Genomic DNA, 20751 nt, shown 5'->3' on the forward strand with positions numbered 1-20751 from the left:
TTTACCTGGGTTCATTGGGTGTTTTGGGTCTTTTCGAACTGATGTATCCCCAGCCTGCATCCCAGCAGCATTTAGCCACTTGGTTTCTTTCTTCAGCCAGAGCCACCTAGTGGCTCTCTGCAGCATCCACGGTCAATTTGATGGCCCTCTTTTTTTAGCCATGCCCATTATCCCAAGGAGTGTGCACATTAACAGGCCTGCAAAGCCTCAACATCCCACCTAAATAGGCTAACATTGGGTTGTCCATCCGTTGCTCCTGCACTACTCACTACTCAACCGAAGGGTTGCTGGTTCGATCCTCGACCCCAGTGACCATGTCGAAGTGTCCTTGAGCAAGATACTGAACCCGTAATTGCTCCTGATGATTAATTTGGTGCCTTGCATGGGTGCTTCCACCATCAGTGTGTGAGTGTGTGTGTGAATGGGTGAATGAGATGACACTGTAAAGCGCTTTGAGTGCCACTAAGGTAGAAAAGCGCTATATAAAATTGAGTCCATTTACCATTTACTCTGTCAACTCCTGGTACTTAACACATTTACGCTCTTAGGCTTCATCCATACACTCCTCCCAGAGAACAGTGAGCTCTGCCATGATCACCTTCTTGGTGGAGTTGGAGAAGATGACCATGTCTGGACACAGTGTGGTATGGAGGATATGCTCTGGAAAGCACAACTGCTTAACCAGATCTGCTCTCAGCTCCCAGTCTGCTGCTGAAGAAAAGAGGCCAGTCACTGATCTAGGCTGTAGCGGTGTCTCTCCAGCCTTGATGAATGTGATGGTCTTCGGGTGGCCTCTGCTAGTGCTTTGAGCATGTGATCATGTCGCCAGTGATAGCGGCCATCTAACCCAGACCCGCACAGACTCTTGCCTCATTCCCCACAAGCTCCCTCTGCCTCAGTTAAGACTCTGCTACTTCAGTTGCCTTGTCGCTTTCCACTTCCTGTCTGTCCTGACCTCGATCCACACAGCTGACACTTTTGGGTCCCTCGAGTTCCTGTATTGGAGTGCCTCCCTGGTCCATGACACCCCGAACTCCTCTTTTAGGCCACTAAATGGGAGTTGCAAGAAGTTGCTCCTTCCATACAGTGCTGTGCTCCTGAGGCTCCAGGGAAGACCAAGCCACCTGTGAAGGTGTCTACTAATCCTCCTCTCCATCGACTCTACTGTCATTATTGGGACCTCATATATCAGCAGTGGCCACAGGATCCTAGGCAGGATGGCATGTTGTTAGGTCCAGGTTTGGAATTTCCAAGGCAGACCTTATTTATCTGCCTTTGTGAGCCACCCTTCAAGATCTTTGATGGTCTTCTTGATGGAATTGGACTCTTTGAGGCTGGAGTCAATCACTTTTCCCAGTTTCTTCACTGGCTGCTCCGTGATGGTTTGGATGGTGACACCTCTAAAGCCCAGTTAACACTACACGATTTTAGGCATCGGCGACTTCCCTCCCCCAAATCGGGGTGAGGCACTAACGACCGCCGCGACAAAAGTAATGAGGTGTGGTCAGCTCGAAGACAATGGACTGGGAGGTCGCATGCGAAGTCGGCGACAAAAAGTGGACATCTAGCACTGCTAGATATCCAGGACTTGTTGCAGTGACGTAAACGGAGCTGCAACCAATGAAAGCAGACGGTGGGGGGGGGGGGCGGAAGTCAGGAGAGGTGGCGTACTAGTGAAAAGCTGCTCCTCTGTGTTTACCTGCTGGATGGCACCGCTGCTATGGGAGGAAGCGGCCTGAATGGACCGTGACCATCTACCGGCGGACAGGCAATCCGCCGCTCCGTGGAGGCTGTTTTGCCTCTCTCGCTTGGCAGCGGTCACCGCATTCAGCATGTAAACACTGATCAGCTGATCGAAGGTGCGCGTTCTGCGGCGCTCAGAACGAAAATTTGTGGATGTCTGTGTTTTTTACGGTCAAAAATTCCTGAATAGAATGGACTACTGGTTTGAATAATATTGTTTAAGAAACGCAATGAAATCAGCCGGAACTCCGTTCCCGTCCAAAACGCACCACTCCCCACATATTAATTTATCTGAGCAGCCGGGAGCGCAGTTCTCCAGGATCAATCCCTGCAGAGACCAGCTGGGCAGTCGGCCCCGCCTATAGGGGATAGTCGTGTAGTCTGAACATTCCCATCCGCCAACAAATCTTGTAGTGTGAACAGCAGCCCGATTCAGAGTCGGGTGGTGTGAACAGCAGGGCGAGTCGCCTACAAAAAAAGGTTGAGTAGTCCGAACTGGGCTTAAGAGTGAAGCAGAACTTGTCGACAACATGCCCCTGCTCAGCACCAAGGATCTAGACTTGCTGGGGTTAAAGCTCATCCTGGCCCATGTGATGAGTTTAACCAGGCCTTGAAAAATCTGACTGATTCCTTGCACCAAAGACGTTCTTACAGTGAGATCATCCACAAAAGCCTTGAATTGAGGTTGGCTTGAGCCAGACTTCATCTTTAGGCGTTGGCATTCCACTTCTGTGGACTTTGCAACCATATTCATGGCTAGGGCAAAAAGAGTCATGGTGATGCTGCAGCCTGTTATGGTCCCTTTTCTAGCTGGTGCCAGCTGGATGACTCAGACCCTGACGAGACTCTTAGCCTGAAGTCAAGATAGTAGTCCAAGATAAGGTTGCAGATGTTACTGGGCATATGTGGTTTTTGCAGCGTGATCTCAACTAAGCCATGCAGTATGGACCCATAGGCATGGGTCAGGTCTAACCAAAGGACAGCCAGATCTCTTATGGCCTCTCGGGCTTCACAGATGAGCTGGGTGACGATGACTGTATGTTCCAAGCAGCCAGGTACTCCAGGGATGCTGCCTTTCTGTACTGATGTGTCCATGTAATCGTTCTGAATGACGAACTCTGCAAGCTGCTGAGACAAGATGCTGTAGAACAACTTGCCCTCTACACTACGCAGTGGGATGGTACAGAACTGCTCGGTGTTCTTTGAGCTCTCCTCCTTAGAAATCCATACTCCCTCCGCACACCTCGTCTGATTAGCGATTCTCCCTCTTTGCCAGATCACTTTCTAGAACTTCCAGTGGCACTGGAGGGGTCCTGGACATCTCTTGTAGACGATATATGGCACACAGCTTGGTCTTGGAGCAGAGACTGTCCTTGTTCCTTGACCACCCCCTGGAGTTCCTTTTGGCTAGGCTCTCTAAGGTCAAAGGGTGCATTTCCATGGGCTTACTTCGGCTTGGGTCGGGTGGGGTTGGGTTTGTTTGGCCCTGTTTCCATTGGCCCCAACATGGTACTAACCGTTACCATTTTGTTTCCTGCTCTGCTGGGGTTCCAAGTGAGCTGAGTGGGGACTAAAATGTGACCTAAACACATAGCTGGGCACTGATTGGGTAACTTACCTGCTCACGTCATCTACTTTGTATCATCTTAGCCTTGGCAGAATACTGGTCGATACTTGGAAAAGTTTTTTTTTAATACTTTTCTTGGGTGTTCTGTTTCTCTGCTTGAAGCCTTGCCTGTCTGTCGTCCCTTACTTTTAGTTTAAGCAAAAACCACAGACCGAGCAACAGGCATAATGCTGCTTCCATGTTGTCCATTGTTGTTGTGTCGCACACAAATTACGCTGGGGAACTCTCAGCTGGTGAGTCCACCCAAGCTGATGACGTACCCAGTGCTAGTGGAGACACACCCGTACCAAGCCGTACTGACCTGACCCCACCCAACCGAAGCCAAAGCAAGCCTGGGGAAACATGCACAAAGTGGTTTTATGAGAGCCTTCTGGCAGCCAAGCAGCTGTTCTCCCAGTGGGTCACTCAGGGTGTTCTTTGCAACTTTGTGTCCTTATTTTTTTTCAAATTAAACGTGTAGTTAAAATTAAATTATTAATCCATCCATCCATCCATCCATTGTGTGTGTGTGTGTGGGGGGGGGCTTGAGCCTTTGCCAGCTGCCTTCGGATGAGAGGTGGGGTACACCCTGGATAGGTCGCCAGTCCATCACAGGGCCAACACATAGAGACAGACAACCATTCACACTCACAGTCACACCAACAGTCAATTTAGAGTATGTGATTAGCCTAGTCCCCTCTTGCATGTCTTTTGACTGTGGGAGGAAGCTGGAATAACCAGAGAGAACCCAAGCAGGCACAGGGAGAACATGCAGACTCCACACGGAAAGATCCCGTATTCAAGCCAGGGATCAAACCCGGAACCCTCTTGCTGTGAGGCAACAGTGCTGACCACTGCACCACTGTGCCGCCTTTAAATTGTTAATGTAATAGTTAAAATCTCCTTAATGTTTAAATGATTATTCAGAGTTTTGTTATACACTTGAAGGTTAACTTTTCTCAAGTGTTTATCAGGGCAATCCATAACTGGCAGTTACTGTAGGTGAACTAGCCTAGCTTGTAAGCAAAAGCTTCTTAGCTTTTAAATTTTAATTTTGGATTTAGATCTGGGCTGCACGGTGGTGCAGTGGTTAGCACTGTCGCGGCAAGAAGGTTCTGGGTTTGAGTCCTGGCTCGGGCACGGGATCTTTCTGTGTGGAGTTTGCATGTTCTCCCCGTGCCTCTGTGGGTTCTCTCCGGGTACTCCGGCTTCTTCCCACCATCCAAAGACATGAAATTGGGGACTAGGCTAATTACTACGACTACTCTGAATTGACCATAGGTATGGCTGTGAGTGTGAATGGTTGTCTGTCTTTGTATGTTGGCCCTGCGATGGGTTGGCGACCTGTCCAGGGTGAACCCCGCCTCTCGCCCGTTGACACTGGGATAGGCTCCAGCTCCCCCGTGACCCTTACTGTAGGAATAAGTGGAAGACAATAGATGGATGGATTTAGATATAGAATTTAATATTTGGATATAGCATTTAGACTTAGGTGTAACGCACAAATTTAACATTTAGATGAAACAATTCAATTTAGAATAAGTATGCTTCTAGAATAAGAATTCTAGGTTTATCATTTAAAATTAAGACAGCAGTTAGATTTAGATTTGTTATTTAGATGGAACATTTGTGTTAATATATGACATTTAGAGTTAATATTTAATTGCTTTCACACTTGAATAAATTTTGAACAACTTATGTCTCACATATGTTGTAAATTAGCTAAATATGAGGAAAATGAACTAATTATTGAAAATATATTAGTTTGAAAACTGTTTTCATGCATGTACATTTGGCACCCCCAGAAACACGACTTTTAGCATTGTCTATGTTTTATAAAGTATGTCTATGTATGTGTGAGTTTGTAAATTTTTTTATAGGATGTCTTTAAGGTGATGCATCCTGTCCTGTCAGTGTTTTTGGATATTGGGTATTAGTATGGTAAACCTGTTAAATAAAACAAAAAATTAAAATAAACAACCCAGAGCTAACGTTGTCACACAAAGCCATGGTATAATTAAGTACATTTACAATTTATTCATTTATTTGCAAAACATGTTTTTCTTGCTTGGTCCTGAGCCTTATGAGAGCTTTATCCTTTCAGCAGTCTCTGCAAATGCACAAAAAAATGACACAGCATCAGCTGAAAAATTACTGCAGTTTAAGTTGCATGTTTTCCAGGTCAAGTGCATTTAGCCTAGTCAAGTGATGTTTGTTGTAAGTTTTACCATTGCTAGAAAGCTTCGGCGTACACTTGCTAATGAAGGGATTTATCATCCATTCCCTCCCCCTCCCCCTGCTCCTTGATTTGGGATGCCCTGCTGATAAACCCTCCTTGCAAATGGAGGTTAAGTGGGGCTTGTTTGGGATTTATCCCTCATGTTGCCTTATATTATGTGAAGACAGCCTAGTGTTATTTTGATGTAAATCAAATCAGATTTGTTACATCAGACTTACTTCTTGTAACCACTGGGTGGTGCTCTTCTCATTAATCATGTGAAGTCTGGAAAAGAGCTGACCTTGTGGAATGCAGTTAGAACATTTTCCTGTTCTTGAAAGGAGTGGACTTCTTCTTCTTTTTTTTTTTTTTTAAAGGAAATTAGGAATAAATGCATGTAATGTTGCATTTTGGTGAAAGGAATCATATTATGGAACAATCTGAAGAAAGAAACCAAAGATTCTAAATCAATCATGACATTTTACAAAAAAATTAAAAAAATTAATAAATAAAACCTGCATGTTCATGAAATATAATGAAAATGAGTCACATTTGAGTACGATAAGGATTTTGCTGTTGAGATTACTCTTTGTAAATTGATATCTTGTTATGAAGCGTCAGAGAAAGGAAGCATTTTCTGCTTTCTGCTCCCTTTCATTCAAGATTGAAAAATTTTTGTGTTTATTTAATATTGTTCTTTTTTTCATCAGTGGATGAAATAAACCATAACTAGATAGAAATGAATAAATAAATTGAGAAATATCACAATTGGCTGCCTTATTACACTTCACTTCACTTCACTAAGTTCTGAACGTGTTTCTGACCCATCTGACTCATCCTATCTTACCTGATATTTAAAGGTCCATACTACACCAACTCACCAAGCTTGGTGAAAATAAACCTCAACGTTTTTGCATAATCCTGCTGACAGACAGACATAATAATAACAACAGGCAGCTAGCTAGGCCTATATATAGCATCTTATCCTGGTTTAGCCAGTTTTCTACTCTTAAATGTCAGGGGGTTTCAGCCATACGTCCATGGTATTTGCCTTGCACTCCTCTAAAAGATGGTTCCACAGGAGAAGGGTCTGAAAGCAGAAACCCTCCCATTCTACTTTTGGAGACTCACGGGAAAGGCTGAATTCCGAGACCACGGTAGTTGGGTAATAAGAGATCATAGTCCCTGTAACTTGAACTGAACTCAGCTTAACTGAGATTTTATACATTTGTAATTTGTTAATTTTCTGTTGGCTTTCTTTGAGCTTATCTACACGTTAAATCCTATGTTGTGGAGATACAGGGGATTTGTAGTTATTGTGTTGTTGGCTTTGAGTATTCAAATATTCTGATGGTGTTAATAGAATACATGCATGCAGTAATTACTGTTGAGGTGGCAGGTATAATGCTGCTTTCAGTGTATATGTCCTCTAAGTGGCTGGGGGGGTGATAATAACTAGAGCCATGCTGATTTAATTCCAGCATCCATTTCCCTGGATTGCAAGAATAAACAAGCATTAATAAAAACTTACAGGATAGTGTTATTCTGCCCTAAAATGAACTGACGTTGCAAGAGTCAGGAGTGGATGCTGCTTCCCCACAGTGTCAAAATATGACCAGAAGATGTCAGTGTTTACCAGTGGATTCAGCAAAGGACACAGATTTCTATTGAAAGTTCCTTTGCTGCTGAGTATGAAATCAAGCTGTCATCCTCACACACACACACACACACACACACACACACACACACACACACACACACACACACACACACATACACACACACACACACACACACACACATATACACATCTGTGCTTACCACTGGGAAGAAGACTGTGTGTGTGTGTGTGTGTGTGTGTGTGTGTGTGTGTGTGTGTGTGTGTGTGTAATAATGCTGAGAGGGGTACGTGTGCCACTGAAATCAAGAGATGTTGGTCAGATGGTCATCACGAGCAGCTTTTATGCAAATGCATGTCAGTAGCGTTTTTTCATTGGAGAGGAGCGTGGAGGTGTTGCCTCGGAGGCGTGACATCATGCCAATGCAGCTTTATGAAGAAAGTGCGCTTCCCTTGACAGACCGAGAAAAGGAGAGGCGGTTTGTTCTTCTGCAATCATCAAGCAGACTGTAAAATCTCCACTTTAACGCACGGAGTTTGATGAGGTGGGAGGCTTTCGTGGACACATGGTTCCCCTCTTCACAACGGACATCAAAGTTTGGAGTTATTTTTTCCCAAGTGAGTGTGAGTTCCCTGGCTGCATGACATTGGAGCTTGCTGTCTAACATGACCGCCGAGGCACATTCACACTTGGGACTGCAAAAAACACCCATGAGTTTCGTCAGCGACTTCGACCTGATGAAGTTCGGCGTAAAGAAAGAAGCGATGCAGGCGATCGAGCGCTCCTTCATCGGGCCGTGCAGCCAGCTTCAAAGACCGGACTCCGTCTCGTCCACCCCGGGAAGCACACCTTGCAACTCGGTGCCCTCATCACCGAACCTCCATCCAAACGAGCAGAGAAATAATCCCGAGAGCGACCCGTTCTGGATACCAAACAACGGGGTCTACCCCCACCAAATGTACCATCAAGCATTCGGGCTGACACCCGAGGACGCAATGGAGGCCCTGATCGGCGCCACGGCCCAGCAGGGACACCCGTCTGCGCCCCATGCTCACCCGCCGCCACCTTTCCAAGCTGAGTACGAAGGGTATGGTCATCTCAACGAGCAAGGCCACCACTACCCCGAGCTCCCGGGTCACGCCGACATGCAAAGTCTCCCAAGCAGCCACTGTCAAGACCCCTACTTCAAAGATGACATGGGGAGCACATCCCCTCAGTCGCCGGAGGCCCCGCAGGTCCTCGGCGCGCACCACCATCTCCAGGGGCAGCACAGTCGCCACGATCGGCGCGCCGAAGCAGAGCTGAGCTTCTCCGACGACCAGCTGGTGTCCATGTCAGTCCGGGAGCTCAACCGTCTTCTCCGAGGCCTCAGCAAGGACGAGGTGATGCGCCTGAAACAGAAGCGTCGGACGCTGAAAAACCGCGGCTACGCACAATCCTGCCGCTTCAAGCGTGTCCAACAGAAACACATCCTGGAGCACGAGAAGACCAGCCTGGTGTCGCAGGTGGAGCAGCTCAAACACGAACTCAACAGACTGATCCGGGAGAGGGACGCCTACAAACTCAAATGTGAGAAACTGTCCGGTGCAAACGGTTACCACGAAACCGGCTCAACCAGTGACAACCCTTCCTCTCCCGAGTATTTAATGTGAGATCGTTGGGTTTCTTCTCAACAGCTCACCTTCTTCGCTGTGGATTAATCATCTTTTCAATTCATGTTGAACTCAAGGATCTCACTCAAATAACAGAAATACATAGATGCAACAAGTCATGAAAGGAAAATTCTAATGAAGCATGCATGCAGGACATGCATGAGATGTTTTTACATTATATCTGTATTTTGTCTGAAAGAAATACTTGAAATCAGAGAATATTCCCTTTTACTGATACACATTTTTTAATCTTTCTGCTTCAGTTATTTCAGAATTTTGCTTAGTTTTTGTAGCTCCAATATAGCTTTGCTTCATTAAAACATCCTTAAAACAATGATGCTAGAAACATTTTTTTTTATCAAGCTGATTCTGCTGGACAGACATGTTCATTTGCCTTTTTAAGATTATATACAATACAGTTATGCAAATTGTTTTCTTTGTGCTGTTTGTTTTTGGTTTTCACTTCTCAGATCAATAAACCTCCTGTGACTTTTTAAAATCAAGTCTCATCTCCTGATGGAATTATTCTCCTAAATGCACAACATACACAATCTTTCAGTGTGATTATGTAATTTGTTACACTTATGGAAGCAGAGTCAAGTTACTCTCATACATGATTTTGCACAAAAGTTTCACCAATATATTAAAACTACAGTTTATATCAGTTGATGTTTTTAGTACTTTGACAAATTTATACACTGAAAAGGAAACAAGAAACTGTGATTTTCTACTAAAAAATGTAACATAACATACATCTCTGATCAAATAGTTTCAGGAAATCTCTAATTGACATACACATTTTCCCGGTATGTTCAGTTATCACCAAAATGTAAGCACAGTTACATTGCTGTGATTTTGGATCGTTTGGTGGTGAATGAAGGGACGAGTGGCTTTCTTTCCTTCCCTGACCTTTGCCCTTCAAGGAGTGCTGCTTCCTGTGGGATCCCGGCATGCAAAAGCACAGGAGGCTGCCTGGCAGGGGCTGTGGGCTACAGATAAAACGCAGTGGAAATCAGGCTTCCCCTCTGCTCTCTTTCTCACTCAAACACATCACCTCTGCATTCATGGACAGAGGAAGAGAGGAACAACAACCACTGCTCTTTGCTCTCCTCTGGCCGGCTCCACAGGGATTTCTGCACTTAGTGTTTTCTTGTTTTTTGTCCTGTGTGCCATTTTGTAATCTGCGAGTAAATTTCCTGAACACAGATCATTCTCAGTTCAGGACTACAATAATATTTGGATGACTGTAGTAGTTTCAAGGCCAGCTTGATAATGTGTGATAAGTTGAGTTAAAAACTTCTGTGAAGGCTCAGGAGCACAAATATTGCTTGTGTGACTTTCTCACTGTTGCCCCTCAAGTGAGCGTTCAGCCAGGCAGGTGGCTTAGTTCATGGCACCACCCTTTGGACACCAGGTTCTCTTTTCATGTGTGAGACCTCTCAACCTCAAATGTCTGTTGAGGAAATCCAGCCCTAAATTCATCATGTAAGAGGTGCAAAAACACTTACCTGTATGTGTAGCATATATGTGTGCATTTGAGAACACTAAAGTAAAATAACCAGATGTCATAAAGCAGGCATGGATCAATATTAAAACTAAGTATTAACATGAAAATTAGAGTTTGCACACTGTCAGGCTTGTTAGTATCCACCTCAAACAGGTCTGATGAATAGCTTTTGAATCTGAAATGTTACAAACCTGTGGTGAGATGTAATTCAACTTACCGCAAGCATTTATCTAGTGTGAGGACTCTTCTTTTCATGTTTGAACTCAGGCCTCTGTCTTGTACCTAGAGCTGACTCTCTGGATGCCGGTTTACCCTTTTCATGAAATGAAGTTTCGTCAATTTTATTTGTTCTATTTTTAGAGGGTACAAGTAAACACCTAACATTAAACTTAATGTGCAAAAAAGCCACTTTTATCAATAATATTCTTACTGAATTAATTATAATGTTGGTTCATTAACTGTTTGTCATTTTTATATGTTATGATGCCACTGTTTTAGACACTCAAAAGCATCTCCAGACGCTTGCATTTTTTTGGAACAATCAATTCTGAACATGCCTTGTTGCTTTTTTGAAGCATGTTTGTGCTTATTTGCGTACCTTTTCCCATGCACAGCCCTTCAAACAGCCTTCCTTGTGTTGCATGTGGATTTCTAAGCATCAGCAGCATAATAGAGTGGAAGTGCTGGCAAGAAGAGCGGTAGTGGGGTACTGTGTGACAGCGTGCAGGGTGCCATTGTAGAAACGATTAGCCAGCTCTTTTGCCTCGCATGTGATAGGTTGGGAGCGCCTGATGTGAGAGCCTAGCACTTGCCCCACCCCCCTCCTCCCTGCCACCAGTACCCCAAGCCCACAGAGCCTGAGGCAGGCAACTGAGTCAGCAGGAGGGAAAGGTGTCTGTGTGGTTGTGGCAGCACACTGAAGAGAAGGAATGATTGCACGGAAAAACGTGTGAGATGATGAAGCTGGTTAAAGAGGAAGCAGCATCATGTCTGATTACAAAATCTCTTCCACAGAGGCCCTTTTCATGAAGTTGCAACCAATAAAAGGAGATGACACACTTTAACATAATAAATAAGGCTTGTGGATGGCTGATCTTCAAACCTGTCCATTGGAATCAACCTCTTGGCCGCATGCTGGTATTTGCCGAGGCCTGGCTGCGTCTCAGACAGCGGACACAGACAGAGGAATGCTGCAGAGAGTCACCATTGTGTGGGGAGAGGCAGAGGAATGCAGGCTGCCAGGCTACATACACTGACACCAATGAACACAGCCAGAGGCCTACAGCCATGAGGAAAGGCTTGCCCACTATACTCAAACCCCACGAACCTCTTCCATGAATGATATTTCAACCATCTTCCCTGGACAGTGTCTGTTTTTCTGAGAGAGAAAAACAGATTAGATATGAGATTGCCTGTCAAATAAGAATTAGCTGATTAGCTGGGTAAATATTCCTTTGTTTCAAACAAACACTGCTGATCACTTCTGTCATGACAGGGATGATTGTCACTAATCTTCCATGGCTAAATGTCACCTAACCAGACATTTGACCCCTAAAAGCAAGAGAGTTCCAGCTCCAGCCAGTTCTTTTACCGTTGTTTTGCAACAGTCAAATCCTGCAATGATGATCGTCTGTGAGAGAGGCTTCACGTGAAGTGCGGCAGCAGAGGCTGGGATGGAGGACAGGATGGACGAGGGGCTTCCTCTTTCACTTCCTATATGAGGGTCCAGTCAAGTGACTCTTTGTGAGAGTGTTAGGTTGTATGTCGCAGGAAAACACAGCTTCAGCGGCTGTGGTTTCCGCTGAGGATGTCCAGTCACTTCTGCACAGTTGTGACACTGTGAATCATGCAGTGATCACACACGCACACAGGCGTCTCCATGAACATGGCATCCATAATACACACAAGCAGACAGTGAGACATGCATTTGTTTTACTAATTAATGTTTTTGTCCAATACGTTATTAATGTAATCAAATGACAGAATCCGAATTGTGTCCTCTGCTTCTGCGTGGACTATGGAGCTTTTTACAAGAGGCCAATCCTGAAAGATTCCATAGTAATTATGATTGTACTACTGGTAATGACTAAAGTCATCACATGATAGGCTCTGCAGGAGTGGATTAATGTGTAGCCCTAGAACGACAATAAAGCCTGCCTAGCTATCTCATTGGCTGCAATAAAGCATCTGGCTTTCTTGGGACGTGGTGTTCAGCGTGTTTGTGCGTGAACTCCTGGGATCTGATAGGAAGACCCTCTGATAAAGAGCCTGTCACGTTTCAGTGGACACCACTGAGACAAGTGTAACAAGGCTCTGTCACATTTACAAACCCTGGACTTTGGTTATGGAGCAAAGGGTGAACTACTGTATGTAATAATTATACAGGTTCCTCCCAGTGTGACTGAAACATTAGACAACACAACCAGAGCCTTTAGGTGGAACACAGAAGTGTGTTTCAAGGGATACAATCGTGAATGGAACTAATATCTTTATATACACTGGAATAACTCCAACCTCAATACATTGTTGTTCATTGTCATGGTGGATACATAGAATATTCTCCTGCTTTGCAAGTGTGACTCTGCAGTTTTGCAGAGGACAATCAACAGAAGAGGGATTATTTCGGAGAAGAGAGGAGATCTTTCCCTTTCTTTCCCTGTTAGGATTTCCTGCTCTGTTTTATGGGGGTCATACAGCTGGCAGGCGCCCTCCTGTTTCTGTCCATGATAATGACAGGCATCCATTAGTGCACGGTAGAAACATGAGAGGTTAACAGCCCCCACCCCCAAGCTCCTGCCCCTCAGAATCCAGCCCACCTATCTTTAGGGCGGATAATTGTGGCTCTCAGTTGTTTCTGTGTTGAAGGTACCAGCGAACTGGAGAGTTTACGACAACTTGGAAATCAGGTGCACGCCCCCGCCCCCCCCCCCCCCACACACACACACACACACACACATCCTTTGAAAGCAACATGGTACGACAAAGGTGTTGTAAATTAGAAACTATACATGTATAACTGCTGTTAGGGTATAAAGATGATTTTGTGTGTGTGTGTGTGTGTGTGTGTGTGTGTGTGTGTGTGTGTGTGTGTGTGTGTCTGTAAGTGTAATAAAATAATAAAATAGGTATCTAAAATATATGAATTACTGTATATAGCAATACTTATATATACATATTTCATTTTTTATTTTCTCTTATAGTTTCTGTTCATTTCTTTCAGTAACTGTTCCCATTTTTTGAGGGAGGGGCAGTTATACTTGGAACTATCTTATTGAAAGTTGCAATCTGTTATTATAAAACTTACAAAATAAATAAGAAGAAAAATAATTATGGTAATCATCAAATCCAAGATAAAATAGCTGAAAAGACAGGCACAAAACTGATCCAAGGGAAGGTGAAATGTCATGTGCTTATCTGCTATAGAGAGAATGTGACCATAAAAATCGTGCAGAGTTGCAGGTAATGGACCTCATTGTTTCAATGAAACCATGGCAGGATTCCACCATTTAATAAAAGTATATTTATGTGGTTGGGTCTGTCTGATATTAACATCACAGATTCTTTGTATTCATATAAAGAGGAGAAGTTGTGAAATTTCTGTGATTGCTACCTGAGTGTATGCAGTTTCTGCATCCATCCCTAACATCTGAACATGATAGCAGTGTCATACGTTCTGGAGAAGACTAACAGGCCTCCTTGACATTGGGTGTGTCACCAGTGTGTCATGTTTATATCTCCCCAGTGTCATAACCCTTCCCTCATGTTTGTGTGAAACCTAAAACCATGTTACTTTTTTCTTCTTTGCCACTGCAGCAGAACGGTCCCCATACACCCATGCTTTAATTTCGTGGCCATCTTTGTCACCATGATTGATGTTAAGCCTCTTTTAAAACAGGCAAGGAACCACCAATTGTGCATTGTGGTTTGATAGACAGGGAGAAAAGCTTGGGATTGGCTAACATACAGCTTATAAGGGATCTATTTGAAGCGCTGCAGGGCTTTATACTCTAGTGAACCCATGTACTTGTGGTCAATATACAGGAAGTTCTCTGCTTTGGAAGTTAACAACAGAAAAACAAAAACAAAAAAAAGAACTTTAACTTTTGAAAAAGATAAAAGTATTTTATTATGTTAAACCTGCTTTAAAGTCAATACTGACCAACTGCCTTTTCCCAGTTGATATTGCAAACTTGTTTGTGAGCAGTTACTTTTGACTTATTAGGCACACTTTTGCCCAGTGAAGTCCAATATTAACTCTTCTTTGTTTCTGTTTTTGTTCCTGCACCCACTCCTGGTTCTATTACTGTTAGCATTTTCTTTAGCTGCTGCACATTTGGGAAGTATGCTGATGAAAACAGTAAGAATGAACCAAAACTGTTGATGAAGCTCAAGTGATGATATCATGATTGCTTCATTCCCTTCTAACACGGTTAAAACTCCTAGAGAGGTGACCAGGGTTGAAATGTCGAGGTTGACCTTACTTTCCCCCCCAAAATCTCATGTTAATACAAAATATATTTACTAAAACAAGAGTAGAGGCTATATTATTTACATTGTTCACCATTTAATTTAGCATGTTGCAAGCTAGCTTTGACTTACTGATTTTTTTTTTTTTTAACCCCTGATCACAAACAATGAACAGAATGTCATTACTTTTGCACAGAGATGGGACTTGGTCACAGACAAGTTTTAAACTTCGCATCTCAAGTTAGTGTGGTGAGAATCAAGCAGTACAATTTGAATCATTGGTGAAGCAAGTAACAAAGGAATATAGTCAGATGAAAATGAGCTTGTTTGTGTCCCTGATGTGTACCTATAACAGTGACCTTGACCTTCAATGACCAAAAGCTTTCAAGTTCATTCTGTACTCTCACTGCTTTTTTTTTTAAGTAATAATTTAAGAAATTCCCTCAAGATATTTCCAAGATACCATGTTAACAAGACTATTATGGATGGACAACCTGTTACGGAGGCAAAAAAAATGTGCACACATACACTGTTATTAAAAGAATCACTGAATCGTTTTTGAAAAAAAAGTATGTTCTTAATATTTAAGATAAATGCAAAAATTTAGTCATGAAAAGTTGTCATGAGAGTAAGTTCATTCCTTTGTCAGTGTTGGCCAACTAAATCTGCAGTCCCTAAATTTGCAAATACACACTGACTCAAATCATGTGGCAGTTATTTGGATATGTGATGAACAAGACACATTTCTGATCTGAAAAAATTAAATGAAAAACCAGTGGCTAGCCAGTATGGGGCCATGAATGTATCAAGTAAATTTTACATGACTCCATCCAGTAGACACTGATTGGAAACTTTGAATGACTGTACAAACAATGTGTTGATGCCATGCCTTTTTTTAATGTTTCATCTGATGATGTCACTATAGGCATCATGGATATCTGCACCAAACATAGTAACTGTTCCAACTGTTGCTGAGCTGTAGCAGCAGTTACACAAGAGAAAAGTGAAGTGAGTAAAGGGACAAACACACATGGTGAGCAGCACTAACATGTCCAAGGTGTACAACAACATAAGTTGGTGGCCTCTGACCTTTAACTCAACATACTCTAACCCCAGGCTGCAAATCAGGTGTTGAGACACATTCAACTGTCTAATTGTTGTGGGAGCCTCCTGGACGCCTGCCTCCCGTATTTTTGCTCAGCCTGCTAGAGAAAACCACACAAAACTATCAGACTGAGGCTCAATAAAAGAATCTTAACATGCCCCTCAGTTTGGCACCACTGGTGAAAAATGCTCAGATTGAGTGTGTCAGCTTCCAGTCTCTTTTGTAGAGAAAGGTCAAAAGGCCACTATCAGTTTGTGAGTGACAGCAGTAATGGCAAGTGGAGCTATATTTAAAATCTAAGGCGAGCAATAGCCTTGACTCATCTGCGGACCCTCCACATCCTCTTTCCACATAAAAATTTAAAACCGATTTTATTTTGCCAACATCCTCATGACTTCAGGACAATAATTATTTTCAGACTGTGATAATGTCATCCATTGCAAATGGATAGATTTTAAAGATCGATTTACACAAACAGAAACTGAATTTCTATTTTAGACAATCCTCGCATGCTTCCTGATAATTAGACTGTATGCTATTGGCAAGTGTCTGTCAAATTGATTTAATTGATCCTTAAGAAAATGTGACCCCTTTCTTTAAAGATCCTTTCTCAGTCTTGGTGTGGAGTTCAGCTGCTTTCTGTCTGATTTGTTGGTGGCAGCTGAGGCTGATTTGTGTATACAGTGGAAAGCAGGAGCCGTGGGCTTTCCCACACAACCAGACTGCTTTGAAATTGGAGCAGTTTCTCTGAAGCTTTATCAAGCCCTGATCACCTGATAAAACTGTCAGAAGCACCATAAGAAGCTGATATTCATAGGATGTACTAGTTAAACAAATTGCAGAGGGACTAATCCTTTGCTGATGTTTCCTGATGTTTCCCCATCAGAGGAATGTTTGCCAAAAGGCCTGTTATCAGGAGCAGTGGCTTCCCAAATCATTTGAAATGTCAAATGAATGTGAGATTAATGAGAAACATGGCAGATAGATACAGTGTTAACCTGTCAGTCTTTGTCTTTGCAGAGCAGCCCCCCTGAGGGCTACTTTAACATGCACATCCCTATCTGTGCTGTGATCTCGTCACAGTATATCTGTGTCAGCAGTGGGCTGAGGTTGGGAGCATGAGAAATAGAGGCGAGCTCAGTCCTCAGCCTCACAGATAGGGGCTGCAAGTCTTTATCTCCATCTTTTTTTCACCCCTGGAAAGGTGGCACAGTGGGTCTTCCCACAGCTAGAGCACCCGCACTTCCTCCTCCTGTCCCCACCTTACTTGATGACATGCGCCTTCTTGCTGCATCAGCTGGGCCAGTTAGTCCTTCCCTCTTTGTTTCAGGATTAAGTGATGTTACTGCATCCATTGTTAGCCACGGGACACTAAATTGGGATCTTTCCGACACAGATGGAAGAGGCCACGTTGTTTAAGATAATCATTGTCTATGGCTTGCACAATGAACCCTCTGTGACTGCTAAATCTGCAGATATCAACTATTACTCACCACTGCTTTAAATCATCATTTAGTTTGGCCTCCAGCTGTGAGGAGAAGCAGAAGCAGTTTATTTAGATCTGAAGGTTGTGAAAACAAGAAAACCAAACTGTGAATACCAAAAATAAAAGTCCTCATGACTGCATAAGGTTACTTTCATTTTTACTTCGGGAAAACTAAATGTTTCACAAAAGCATCAAAGAGGTGATGCCTCCACTTCATCTGGAGCCACCATTTACAAAGAGAAGTTGACCTTGCCTTTTGCCTTTTGGCTGTCTGACAAAGCAATCCCCGTGCTCTAGTGCGGTACAGCCGTCCTCTAAATGAAAGTAGCTGAGAGGCGAAGGGCAAAGAGGCCTTTGGAATATCAATGTGCAATGCTCTCAATTAAGATTAAAGCTTTGAATAGAATCCTATGGAGCCGCTTCCCTAAGAAATGCTTGACATTTTACCCTTGCTGACTCTGGATAAAAAGGGTGTCCTGTGCCACTAGTACCACCACCTCCACTAACTATGCCCCTCCTCAGCTAGCCTTCCACTCAGTGCTGAACTCATTCGCTAGATATTGACTGAGGCGACAGTCACACTTCTAAGAAATAAGTGAAATGGATCATCTTACTGCCAGCGGATGATAAGAATACTGTAATATGAAAAAGTGTCTGAATCAGCAAAATGACAAACTAGGGAGGGGAAATATGAGGCGGCCACGATAAAGCCTGAGAGACAAATTCCCCACAGTTAGACACAGAAAGGAGGCACATAGAGGAAAAGAAGAAAAAATGCATCACAGGCAGTTAAAATATATTTTTGAGAAGTGTCCTTTCTGGATGTCAAAAATGAGCGTTGAGAGAGCTTCAAACACTTAAACACAAAACATATTTGATAAATATTTCCAAATACAAAAAAATGTATTAATCTGATTTCATATTAATCTATTGTGGTGGCGCATCGTTCAGTTTAAGATTTTATGCTCTATTTTGTACTTATATCAAACTAAATACTCAGCTCTGTGTTTCCCGGTTCATCTCTGGGGGCTCCACATTCACCTCATGTTAATGTTCAGTTCTGTTGGGTGGGAGAAAATCGTCTCCCACCTTCAAACAAGACTAGGTCAAGGCTTTAATGACACTTTTGACCTGCAGTTGGAGCAACGAGAGGTGGGAGAAGCCGCTACCTGGATTAGTGGTTCAGCTGCTGGGTAGGATGAAAGCTTTCCCCAGCTGCTACTCCAGTCCCTCTGTACATCCTCTTTCTTGCTGGTGGACAGAAACAAATTGCAGGGCCTACTGGCCAGAGCCATGTCTAAGTAGGCAGCATGTTGGACCCTTGCCTCAGTAAGTTCACTGATTTTCTTAAGGGAGTAAACTGTAGTTGAATGACATGAAAGATTTTTATTTGAAATCCTCATTGGAAGGAAACTGTGCGGATTTGTTAATGCTTGGATTTTACTGATGTGTGATATGGGAACTTTCGTCAAAACAAAAAAATCTGTGACCCTTTTAGGGAAACCCGACTGGAACTTTGTCACAACAGCTAAAAAGTAATGTACACTCTTTCTGAGAACAGAGTACACCCTGTGACTACATAATAAAGAATATTGTGAAATTATATAATTTGATAGGGCAGCATCCAGTCGGAGAAACTCCAATCAATGGCACAACCTGATCACTCAGTGACTAACAAATTTCTGTGTTAGGAATGATACTCCTGTCAGTTCCTTTCAACTGGGTACTCTATAGAAAAAAGTGGAGGTGGTAACAGTGGGGGGTGGGGGTTACATGCAAATTCAATTTCTTCTTCTATCACATATATATGGAAATAGCTTGTCTAATATTGATAATAATAAAAAGTACTATTCAATATCTTTTTAGATACCGAAACTCAGCCTGTGCATTCGTTATTGCTGCATTAGAAATACAGCAGATGTTGTTTATTGGCCTGAGGCTTCAGCCTGAGTGAAAAAAACCTGACTGTTTACTTGGAACGTGTGACACATTTCATGGTGACTTACAGAACATAATGTTTGTATTATGTATTGAAGATTTGTACTTGAATACAGATTGTATTACTGTTTACAGTGTGTATCTGCTAGCAGAGGCATTCCTAGCTATCTTTTAGGTTTAAAGATTCAGGGAGAAATAAAAACCAACATAAATTCCCAACAATAGTAGAAAACACAGCATCAACTCAATTTTTGAACAAAAACCCTCCAGATGAGTAATTGTTTGAAGTAATCCAATATTTTATTTTAAATAAGATAGCAGGGACTTATTATGAGTACAATATTGAAAATGAGATTAAAAGGGTATGTGGTGTAAACTCCACCCTTGATAAACAGAATTCCACATCACGCTCCAACTCTGCAGTTAACTGAATCAATGCAATTCCACTTGTGCTGATCTTGCAGACTGAAGCCCTTCCCCCATCCTCCCTCTCTCTCTTTTCTGTCTCACACACACACACCCATCTCTCTCTTCCCATGCAGGTCTACCCATCGTAACACATTAGTGGTAGAAGCCATCACACAATCAAGACAAGGCAGTGTATGAAACGTCAGGCCAATTTGTTTCCTACTTGGAGCTACATCACATTAGCAGGATGGCTATACCCTTGAGCTAAACCCAAGTTCACGCAGAGGCAGCAGGCTGCTGGACAGCTGCATCAGCACTTTTCAGATGGCTCTTGACATGTATCCAGCAGACTGACATGTATGAAAAAAAAGAGCTTGATAGTTTGAAATATGGTTCTCTAGATGTTTCGCTTTTTGTAAGCGAGTAGCAAGTGCACAGTCAGACAATTTAACAAAAATTTCATCAGAGGTCACAACATCAGGCACTTCTGTTAGATATATAACCTCACACCAGCCATACAAATGTGATATGAGTGTCATGATGCCCCCCCTGCATCACAAGACAAATGTGACACGGAAAGAGCAGTCTATACTTAAATTATTATGATATGTGTTGTACAGAATTAAACACATAATTGACCCTCCAGGGACAAATAACAGCCATCCCATTACCAATTAATCCAATGGATTAGGCATAACCACTACTTGACCCCGCGGGGGATTGACTGGCCTTCACTACAGGGTCAGTGTGTATCCACTGTTCAGCGCCATCACACTCATCAGCCGTGTCACATATCTCTGAATGCAGAGGGAAACAGATACAGGGAAGAAGGCAATTAATGCATTATACTGTTTCATTCAACTTTTCTAACAGAATTCATAAATATACAAATCTGTCTTTGTCTGAACCCCTACCATCTGCGCCATTGGCAATTTCTTTGTTCTTATAGGAGAATGAAGAATTTAAAAGACCAAATCATAATTCTAAAAGATTTTAAACACT

General features: G+C 43.0%; 1 protein-coding gene and 1 pseudogene across 1 annotated transcript; one reads left to right on the forward strand and one right to left on the reverse strand.

Annotated features, from left to right (window-relative positions):
- Positions 1 to 544: 544 nt before the first annotated feature.
- Positions 545 to 6747, reverse strand: LOC147267599 (uncharacterized; annotated as a pseudogene).
- An 881-nt stretch (positions 6748 to 7628) lies between these two features.
- Positions 7629 to 9359, forward strand: LOC147267600 (transcription factor MafB-like). Its single transcript, XM_086200610.1, has one exon. The coding sequence runs from the start codon at positions 7852 to 7854 to the stop codon at positions 8836 to 8838; it is 987 nt and encodes a 328-aa protein (XP_086056736.1). The 5' UTR covers positions 7629 to 7851; the 3' UTR covers positions 8839 to 9359.
- Positions 9360 to 20751: the final 11392 nt, after the last annotated feature.

This window comes from Aulostomus chinensis, chromosome 3 (assembly GCF_037954235.1).
Source record: "Aulostomus chinensis isolate RoL2024-O1b breed Wild chromosome 3, RoL_Achi_v1.0, whole genome shotgun sequence".
Taxonomy (NCBI): Eukaryota; Metazoa; Chordata; class Actinopteri; order Syngnathiformes; family Aulostomidae; genus Aulostomus; species Aulostomus chinensis.